Below are 11705 nucleotides of genomic sequence, written 5' to 3'. Positions count from 1 at the left end.
AAGCATGGATTGGTTCATATATCAAGTTAAGTCATAAGATAGATGATTTTGTCTATGTGATTTTTGCTTAGCAAGTTGTGTAATCACAGTTGTATTTTATAAACTTTAGTTTATGGCCTAAAGGAGTTATAAATCCAGTCCTTGTATTTATTTAATCCACTAGTTAATGGACTATCCACTATGCAGTATGATGTACAATTTCAATCAATGTGCATCTTGCTGTTCCTGTTCAGCTTTGACTTAAATATCTTTATGCCCCTACATAAAACTTGTATGTTTAAGAGATTATATATCTAATAAATATAAAATAGAAAGTTTGAGGAAAATCTCCATCAGTTATTGTTGCTACTAATATGATGATGGTGATTGGTCACAGAGTCACCCAGATATTTATTATATGTTCACAACAAGGTGAAGTCACAGCTGCCAGGTCTTTAGCTGATATTGGCCTTTGTACCGATCACATTCTTCCCAAGAACCTGGAAAGTCATAATGTATGAGTATATCATACTGTATGTACAAATTAAAGGAGTGTGACCTTTTTCAGTTGACAGAATTTTTGTCAACCTGCAGATTTTCTAACTACCATTCCAAAATTTTTGATATGGCACCCAGTGTGCCAAATAACACACAACCACAGCTGATTTATGCCATAATTTTCAATTTGGATTTTCAGAGCTTGATATTTTGTGATCTTCTCCAATTCTTTGCCTTCTATTCTAAGATAAAGGTAAAGATTCAGCTCACACATATGTGCCAGTGGTTCCTGACTCTAGGGGGCAATGCTCATCTCCGTTTCAAAGCCAAAGAGCCAGCATTGTCCGAAGACATCTCTGTGGTCATGTGGCCGACATGACTAAATGCTGAAGGCACACGGAATGCTATTACCTTCCCACCAAAGGTGGTTCCTATTTTTCTACTTGCATTTTTTTTTACCTGATTTCAAACTGCTAGGTTGGCAGAAGCTGGAACAAGTAACTAGAGCTCATTCCATTACGCAGCATTAGGAATTCAAACCACCGAACTGCCGACCTTTCTGATCGACAAGCTCAGCATCTTAGCCACTGAGTCACCTTCTATTCGACTATGCCCTAATATTGCCACATTAATTATCCACACTTATTTTCTTTTCAACCACAGTCGTATCTAGTGTTTTATGAACAAAAAAAAATTGTTATTACTATATAAACAAAAATCTGCAGTCACATCTGCCAGTTCTTAGCCAGTGTTGGCTTCCATAGGAAGTAAATTCAAGTTAACATGTATTTAATATATACGGGTGAAATCCAAAAGTAGGGAAGAATTTAACATTTTGCACTTGCATGTTTATTGTTGCTTTGCACATTTGAAAATTATGTTTGACAATTTGACACTTTATTTTTTTTCTCTCAAACCAATTAAACTGTTGGGAATTACTATATAACATGGGTTAGGAACTCCTCAGTGCCCTCCATCTTATCCCTCTTTTATTTCCTCTCTCTTTTTATTAACAGAGTGGAGGAACTCATTAGGAACCTTGCTATCATTAACATTGTTTTCTTCATTATGACAGATATTTTATCTCTGCTGTCTTAAGCACCACCTCATTTAGTCCAAAATTATTCACACTATGAAAGGAATGGAGCATGTTCCATTCACTCCTTGTTGTGTGTGAGAGAATAATCTTTTATATGCAGATTATTTGAAGTGCAAATGACCCCGAAAAAGAAATGGGGTTCCTCAGCTCCATTGCCAAGTCATTGGAATAGTTGGCCTAAAGCAATACAAGAAATGCCAAAATTTCTGAACTAGAAAATTTGCTCTTTGGATTTCTTTTAAGGGGAAATATTTACAAATAAATACACAACAGAGGTGGCATTCAGCAGGTTATGGCCAGTTCTGAGTAGTTCAGAGAACCAGTAAATATCACCTCTGATTGGCCCCACCCCTATCTATTCTCTGCCTCCCGAGTCCCAGCTGATTGGGAGGGAATGGGGATTTTGCAGTAACCTTCCCTAGAGTGGGGAGGGAATGGGGATTTTGCAGTAACTTTCTCCTGCCATGCCCACCAAGCCAAGCCACGCCACACTCACAGAACCAGTAGTAAAAAATGTTGAATCCCACCACTGATACACTAACATGGAGAAGTGAGTATTTCCATAATGATGCTTTTGTAGCCACTAAAGTGACTGTGTATATGTTTAGAATCCTCATATTCATCATATTCAGCTTTCCAACTCAACTTGGGAAACCTTGAATAACAGTTTTCACCAGGAGTGTGTCTGACAGAAAATTGAATAAGGATAAATTATCTTCAGCTTTATTTTTAATAATTAAATGAGAGAAAAAGCAGGATCAAAATAATTGTTCTTCCCTCCTGTATGATGATCCTTCAGTAATTATTCATAACAGTTCTGTCTGAAAAGGAACAGCAATGGACTGAATTTCATATCAACAAACAACATGATTTGTAACTGGATGGCAAACAGATACTGAAGCAAAATAAACAGGTGGCTGGAGATATATTACTACATTGTTGTCAGAAGCCATTAACCATAACAATAAATAAAGGCACATTTATAAAATGACAATTGCAATATTGAAGAACAATATTAAGGACAATATTAATATTAATGTATTTTAAACTGGTACAAAATTATGACACTTTTAGCACACATTATTTGAAAAAGTTTGCTTTAAATTGAGATTTATTCAATAAATGTGTAATGGTGTGCTGGTTAATTAAAACCTTGTTTAGAAAAAAAATACCTGGAGAGATTTACAACTGAATACTTTTATAAATGCCTCTTAAGTTGTTAGAAATTTGGAGATACTATTGGTCTCAGAGAGAAAGATCTATAGCAGTGATGCCTAACCTTTTTGCCATTGCGTGCCAAAAGCGGGGAGCGCACAAGGGGGTCACACATGCACGTGCCCATACCCATAATTCTATGTGCCTGGACACTGCGCATGCACAACCCCCACATTCCCCATGCTTTTGGCATGCAATGGCACAGTGGACCCATTTTTGCTCCCCCCCCCCACAGAGGCCAAAAAAAAAGCCCATTTGCCGACTTCTGGTGGGCCCAGAAGACCTGAAAATCAGGTGGTCAGTGCGCCGGAGCTGAGCTCGCATGCCCACCAAAATGGCTCTCCATGCCACCTGTGGCACGCCATAGGTCCACCATCACGGATCTATAGTATAAAACCCTTATTTAAATCTCCTGCAGGTATAATGCTAAAACTGATCATCATGACTGCTAGTTATTGATTTTATAAATTCCAGAATCAGCTATTTGTATTTTTACACAAACGTTTTACAAAGTTTCTAGCCCTCCTTTCCATAAATATATGCCTAATTATGGACAGGCTGACAGAATTAGCATTTTGATGTTATTTTATATGTTTGGAACATTCCTGCTGTTCATATTTATTCTGATATAACAGTAATGTACATTTTCCATACATTGCTTTCGGGCTTTGGGGGTTTTTAAATTAAAAAATCCGAAGTATTTTCTAATCCCAAACCTTCCAAAAATATATGTAAAGTCGTATCACAATGGGAATTCATTTATGAGTTTCTTCCCAACATTGTAAAATAGCAAAAGTCCATTGAACAATACCTTTCAATATATACTGTATATACATCCACCATCAAGCATTGGTTGATGGCTTTCATTTGTAAGTCACAGTGTTAGCACAACAGAAAACAATATACTTAATTCCATCTTCAAACTACATAGATGAGTCTGATCCTTGTGTTATTCTCCCTGCCACCTGTTCTGCTCATAGGAGTACGAGAAAAATAAATACATTCTTTTCTGCTCCTTGCAGTTTATCTGATTAAACGAAGGTCAAACTGAAGTTCTACATCTGGTTTGTTTAAATAAGCAATAATGAAAATAATTGTGGTTTAGGTGTGGGGCAAACCAAGTGAGAGACAAAAACAGAAGCAGATGTTCCTAATCTCCTCAAATTCTCACCTGAAGTGAGAATGCCTGTACTAGTGAAACGCAATTTAACATAACAGCAAGGTCACCATTTCACACGCAATACTTTCAGCGAAGCAGTTGCTACGTAAATTTCTGATAGCTCTTCAGAGTGTCCAGATCTACTTCACGTCTTCCAACAGAATGCTTAAAACATTACTGAAATGGATGAATATTGATCTACCTTCATGGCTGAGAGATCTAATGGCTACTTGACTATGTGGCAGGGGTGAAATTCACCAGGTTCTGACAGGTTCTGGAGAACCGGTAGCAGAAATTTTGAGTAATTCAGAGAACCAGCAAATACCACCTCTGGCTGGTCCCAGAGTGGGATGGGAATGGGGATTTTGCAGTATCCTTCCCCTGCCACGCCCACCGAGTCACACCCACACAACCGGTAGTAAAAAAAAATTAAATTTCACCACTGCTATGTGGCCATCTGTAAAAGATACCACAAATATTTCACATGAACAGAAACCATTATATGTCAAGTCAATAAGATCCCAATAAGCTTTTATTTATTGTTTCAAACTTGACTGGCATCCTAATGCTTTCTGACTTCATTCCTTTTTTCACATGGGTGACAAATTCCTTCTGTATTTAATCACACCACTTGTGATTAAAGTATTATTCTAAATAAAGTATTATTCTATTCCTATTTCCATTCCCATTCCATTCCCTTCCCTTCCATTCTATTTTTTTTTCACTATGGTTTTGCCTGCTCTTGTAAACAAAAATAGTTTATTTCTTCTCCTACCCATAATTGATATTGCAAAATAGAGCCACTGTTACCAAGTTCTAATCATTAAGAATATCTAATAGAACATCCTTAAGAATAATCATGGAGTTCAAACAATGATTTTGCAAATATAATAAAGTGATCATTCTTGAGTGGTCAATCGCATCCATCATCATTATTATTATTTTTTAAATGGTACTGTTTTGATCCTTTAAAAGCATACCTCTTGGAGAACTCTCTTCATTTTCAACAGCAATGTTTTTACTGCTGTGCAGTCTTGCATCATCAGCCGGAAGGGCAGAGATTCTAGACCGCCCCCTTCCTCCATGGCGGCGAAAGGCCATTCTATAGATGGGCTGTTGGCCAGCTGGTTCACACGAGGACATCGTGCTTCCCCTCGATCCACTTCCTTGGATAACTTAAGAGAAAGGTTCCTGTCAAGAAATAGCATCCATATGTTAGCAAGCAACGCTAATGTGGGTGTGGGTGTATGTTAAGAAAAAGGATTAAAAAGATGAAGCACTATTCAAACAAAGGTCTATTAACTTTCCCTACATCCCTGCAATCTTCAGTACTTTCAGCACAATGATCCATAAATCTGTTACATCACAGTGATTTCTGAAGAACCTGAAAGCAAGGTTCTATACTCAGCCCATTACTTACCTATTTAAATCTGAGGGCAACATCTCAATTAATAAGGAAAAGCTATAAAAGCTCATGACCCTTCAAGCACTTTGAGAAAGAGAAACAGATTCAGATTCATAGACAAGTAACTTGGAGCAATAAATTCCAAACTTAAAGAGCAAAATAAAAAAGGAAAAGAATACCAATATTCTGGTATAGACAGGAGACAATAGACAATATAGACAGGAGAAAGAGAAAGAGGAGGAGATGCAAAGCGCTAGTTAGGAGACAAACAAGAATATTTCAGCATACATAAGAGACTGAACCATGAGAATTACTTCTCTGTCTATGTACTTTATTCCTTGTGTACATTTTGGTTCTACCGTATATACTCGAGTATAGGTCGATCCAAATATAAGCCGAGGCACCTAATTTTACCACAAAAATCTGGAAAAGTTATTGACTCGAGTATAAGCCTAGGGTGGGAAATGCAGCAGCTATCGGTAAATTTCAAAAATAAAAATAGATACCAATAATGTTTTTGAATATTTATTTCAAAGAAAAACAGTAAACTAGCTCTGTAAGTGGAAAAGAGGGTCAATAAAAACAATATGGTATCAACAATAACTTTAAAAGTACAAAAACCTTAGCTCATTCAGCAACCAAGCTAAAACACAAGAGTTAAAATCCTTCAAAACTCATAGGCTCATAATATACATTCTACCAGTGTCCTGCCTGTGCCCATTAAATATACAGCCTGCCTGTGCCCATTGAATATACAACCTGCCCTGTGTCCATTAATTACAGCCTGCCACTGCCCATTGAATAACATATACAGCCTGCCTGTGCCCATTAAATATACAGTAGCCATTGTAAAAATTTGCTCTGGATAACAAATTATTATCACACAATACCGGTGTATTCAATGAAATACTTCACTCACCTCATGATTAAGGTGACCAGATTTTCAGATTGGTAAAGAGGGACACCTTTGACCGGGAGGGGGGGGGGAGCTGGCCGCGGCAGTTACTGCCAGCCCGCGGCCTCGCTAGGGACGTCTGGTCACCTTAATTATACACATCCTCTCTCTCTCTATTCACTATGTCACGGCACACTAGTGTGCCACGGCACAGTGGTTGAAAAACACTGGTCTAAGAGACAACATGCACTGCAACAGAAGGAGTGTTCCCATAAAGCTAAGGTTTTCAGGACCTACAATTTTACCATCCAAAACAAGAGTGTCAGCATCGGTGTGCACAGAGTATAAGGACATCCCAGCAGCTCTCCCATTCATTCCCCAAAGGATTCCCAATGACCCCATAAACCATTTTTACCAAGTTCATGTTCACACTCTTCCCTACCTATAAATACACACAGTGCTACAGTAATGCTAAGGGTCAGCAACTGTCACAAGGGCTTATAGACAAAACAGCTGAAAGAAAGGGGATCCGAGGTCAAGTCTGACTACCCCCAAAATGATGAATCAGCAGATTATCTGTTTGGGTCCCCCTTTTTCCTTTCCTCCCCTTAACCCTAGTTAGCCCCCATTCCTTTTTGTTTGTGTGTGTCTCTGTGTGTGCAGAGCATACTTATGGGTGACCTCATGTTGATGAGTCAGCAGTGTCTGGACTCTGCACACAGAAGGCTGCAGCCAGCAGATACAAGGGGGTAATTCAGTCCACCTCATCCCTTTGTGAAACACCCCCCACCCCCAGCCGCTCTGTGAAACACCCCCCACCCCCAGCCGCTCCTCAGCCCCACCCAAAAAAACATTTGCCCCTTTTCCTCCGTTCCCAGACACCTGATGAGTCAGCACTACTTTCCCAGATGGGGACAGCGCACCCAACGCTTAGGTAGTCCGAGAAGAAGCAGGGAAGGGCCCCACTTCTTCTTCTTCTTTCCACCCCACCTCCGCAGAAGGAAAACTCAAAGCATCGCGGCGATCCCGGGAAAAAGAGGCGAGCCGGGGAGCGGCGGCATTTCTCTCTCTCTCCCTCTCCCTCTCTTTGCCGCGACCTGCCGCCGGCGGGCAACAAGGACGGCCACCCACGCCGCAGATCCACATCCAGCATGGAGGAGGAGGAGGAAAACCCACCCACCTGTCAGCCACGGGAGAAAGGAAGTCGGCGAGCGGAGGAAAAGACGGGGGAAAAGGAAGCTCGGCGGGTGAAATGCGGTCCCCGCCAGGATCTCACCTCGCCCTCTCAGCCTCCCCACCCTTGACACACACGCACGCACACGCACCCTCCGCCTAGCCCGCCAGAACATTCCCGGGTGGGAACAGCCGGGGGTGGGGGGAAGAGAGAGAGAGAGAGCCGCGATCGCGTTCCCGGCAGTCCAGAGCAGGAGGCACTTTTTTCCAAAAATAAACACCGTGGATCATCTATCTCAGTGTTTCTCCACCTTGGAGACTTGAAAGTGTGTGGACTTCAACTCCCAGAATTCTGGGAGTTGAAGTCCACATATTTTCAAGTCTTCAAGGTGGAGAAACACTGATCTATCTAATTAATATAATTAGTTATAATTAGTTGGGAGGGAAAAACGCTTGGCGCAAAGAAGGACTTTCTTTCAACCAGCGGAACCCCCTGGTGCAATCGGGCTGCGATTGGCGGCCGTCCTTGCTACAATCCGCGCCGAGCTCTGATGAGGGGGAAAGAGAGGACTTTCCTTACGCCCGCATCAGAGCTGGGGGGGGGGGAGAGAAAGGACTTTACCCCATTGATTAAAGTAATTTCACCCGCAGATCTCTTGAATTAGATTCTGGCTGAGGGGCTGCGCTGGTGGGGACGGGCGGAGGGGATGGGACTTTGAGTCCTACGATCTTAGTGAGTGGGGAGTCCCATCCCACCCCGCCCCGCCCGTCCCCGCCAGCGCAGCCAGGCTGCGATCGGCGGCCGTCCTTGCTACAATCCGCGCCGCCCGCCTCATCAGCGGAATCTAATTCAAGAGATCTTTAATCTTGACAGCGTTGTTGGGATCTGCGGGTAAAATTACTTTAATCAATGGGGTAAAGTCCTTTCTCCCACCACCCCCCCAGCTCTGATGCGGGCGTAAGGAAAGTCCTCTCTTTCCCCCTCATCAGAGCACAAGCCCGGGAAGCGAGTGGAAGTTCTCTGCGCGACTGAAACGGAAGCCACGGCAGGAGAGTGAGGCTGCTGCCGGCCATTTCACCTTGCGCAGAGAACTTCCACTGGGTCCCGAAATGGAGGAGAAAAAGGGGCGCCCCTTTTTCTCCTCCATTTCGGGCAAATTTTTCACTGACTCGAGTATAAGCCGAGGCAGCTTTTTTCAGCACAAAAAGTGGGCTGAAAAATTCGGCCTATACTCGAGTATATACGGTACTTTTTCTCTCAATAAAATCCTAATAGCTGTCTTTGTAGCAGACCACTTTGAATTATGCTGCCAGGTTGCATGCAACTTTAAATATAAATGGTCTTCTTGCCTGAGCCCCACAGTAATTATTCATAATTAGTTCTTAATCAGGATTAAAAAAAAACAAAACATTCTGTTCATGAACACACATGCACATACTAGAAGAATATTGGTTCAGTTTGCATCTTCTAATGACCAAGGACACTATTACATACAATCATGACCTCAAAAATATGATATGAAAAATATGATATGAAAAAAACCTCTCAAAGTTGTAATCAACATAATATTATCAGAGAAAGTATAAAGTATAGTACTATATATTCTTACTGTATTCCACCCTGGGCTACGCAAGGTATTGTTGTAATAAGTCAGCAAAAAAAAATAGTTTCCCGCATGTATGCATTTGCACCTTAAAGGGTCTTCTCATACGCACATTAGAAAAGGGGAAAAACACAACATTTTTCCAATGAAGATTGTTCTGCGCATGTGCAGAACAGAAAATCAAGATGGCACTGCCAAGCATAGAACCAGGTTGGGCGTGTGAGTTACTACCTACTTGGCCGAACTGGTCCGAATTGGTAGGAACCCACCTCTGGAATAAGTAAGCACAAACCATATCTATATATAACAACAAAGTCAGAATGAATTGTAAAATAGAATGCACAAGGGTAAAAATGGAATTTCTGGAAACTTCAGAAGTTTTATGATGATCTCACAGGATGTAACTTTGAGGACCTGTCAAAGAGAAGAGAGTGTCGAAGTATTCTCTAAAGCACCTGAGGGTAGGACAAGAAGTAATGGATGTAAATAATTAAGGAGAAATTTCCTGTCAGTGAGAACAATTAATCAGTGGGACAGCTTGGCTCCAGAAGCTGTGGGTGCTCCATCAATGGAAGTTTCTAAGAAGAGATTCAACAGTTTTTGTCCAGAATGTTGTAGGATCTCCTGTTCCTACTAATAATTAGTTGGTCACTCTTACTTTAAATGGATGTGTAAGGAAACTGACCTTGCGTGCTGATTCTGAACTATAACAACTAGCAGTCCAAGTAACAAGCATTATGATGAAAAATACTGGGAGATATAATTCAACCAAATCAGGGCTGCAGACAGTGCAATTAATAAAAACATTGCTTAATGCAAAAAGAAAAGAAACCAGGTTCTTTTAAGACAAAATTGTTTTCAAATTTCCACGGAACTATTGTCTAATGGTCTTATTTGTATTAATTAGAATACCCACAAATGCCAATGTTAGAGTGACATTTTCTTGAACAGAGTCATTCATATCTCATAGCCCAAATAAATTAAGTGAGCTCATTGCGTAAGAGGAAAATTAGGTCAAACATTTGTATGAAAATAATGTTTACCTTGAAGTTTGGAATCAATGTTTTAAAGAAGAATGAGGGCTATGAATAGAGAGTAGGACAACATGAAATAAAAATATATAAGATATATACAGGGATCGGCAAACTTAAACACTCAAAGAGCCATTTGGACCCATTGGCCACAGAAAAGAAAACACCGGAAGCCACAAAGGTCCTAACCGGAAGCCCCCTGTTCAATTCTGGAGCTGACCGGAAGTTCAGTTCCCCCACCATAGAGTCTCCTCATAGCATGGCATACTTTTTCCTCTACCTGTCATAACTGAAAGCCCTATCAATTGTGGAGACAATTGGAAAACCCTCCCCTTGCCATAGAGCCTTCTCCTGGCGCACTGTGCTTCTCTCCCCCCCCCACCGGAAGCTCCTCTCAAAATTGTGGCGCCAACTGGTGATGGAGCCGCAGCAGAGGGAGGAAAGAGCCACATGCGGCTCCAGAGCTGCAGTTTGCTGACCCCTGAGATAGTATAAAGAGAGTATATTACAATAAAGATTCATTGGAGTAGGAGTCAAAAGATGGAATGTTTGGAAAGCAAATATATAATTCATATGTGGGGTGAAGTTGGGCTTAGAAGTTATTATAAACACTATGAACACAGAAATCAGAAATATATATATATATATATATATATATATATATATATATATATATATATATATATATATATATATATATATATATATATATATATATATATATAGTGCTTTCCTATCCCCTTTTACCCAACAACAAACCAAATCATTTTGAATCTTTCATGGGGAATTTCAAAGATATCTTCAATAAATTAAAATTTGAAAACATAAGAAAATATGCACTGACGCATCATATTGTCAAGGTATATGAGCTGCAGTGGTGCACTGGTTAGAATGCAGTACTGCAGGCTACTTCTGCTGCCTGCCAGCTGCCTGCAATTTGGCAGATTAAATCTCACCAGGCTCAAGGTTGACTCAGCCTTCCATCCTTCCAAGGTGGGTAAAATGGGGACCCAGATTGTTGGGAGCAAGATGCTGACTCTGTAAACCGCTTAGAGAGGGCTATAAAGCACTGGGAAGCGGTATATAAGTCTAAATATTATTTTGCTATATGGTGGACGTTTTATGAATATTTAAGAATATAAGTTGGAAAAGTAGATGTAAAAAAATAGAAGACTAGTTCCACACTTCCACTGAAAAAGAAACTATTCAAAAGTTATATATAACTGCTAAGAATTTCTAACATCTATAATTTATCTTATCAATTAATAAAGAAACAACATGAATGTAAGTAGCATCCTATTCCATTATCACATCAAATAGTGAAAAGCTAATATTACTTTTTTTAACATTGTTTATGTCTAAATGCTACTTTGCTTTATGGTGGACGTTTTATGAGTATTTAAGATTATAAGATAGAAAAGTAGATGTAAAAGAAATAGAAGACTAGTTCCACACCTACTATGAAAAAAGAATTATTCAAAAGTTATATATAACTGCTAAGAATTTCTAACATCTATAATATAATTTATCTTATCAATTAATGAAGAAAAAACCATGAACGTAAGTAGCATCCTTTTCCATTATCACATCAAATAGTGAAAAGCTAATATTACTTTTTTTTAACATTGTTTATGATAAGTTCCTACT

General features: G+C 40.0%; 1 protein-coding gene across 1 annotated transcript in view; it reads right to left on the bottom strand.

Moving 5' to 3' along the window:
* CCSER1 (coiled-coil serine rich protein 1) overlaps positions 1-11705 on the bottom strand; it is a 335367-nt gene that overhangs the window by 148618 nt on the left and 175044 nt on the right. The window contains 1 exon segment of the mRNA XM_032224346.1: positions 4931-5141. Coding sequence (XP_032080237.1) covers positions 4931-5141 — 211 coding nt within the window.

Source organism: Thamnophis elegans, chromosome 9, assembly GCF_009769535.1.
Source record: "Thamnophis elegans isolate rThaEle1 chromosome 9, rThaEle1.pri, whole genome shotgun sequence".
NCBI lineage: Eukaryota > Metazoa > Chordata > Lepidosauria > Squamata > Colubridae > Thamnophis > Thamnophis elegans.
This window is presented reverse-complemented; position numbering and strand designations above follow the sequence as displayed.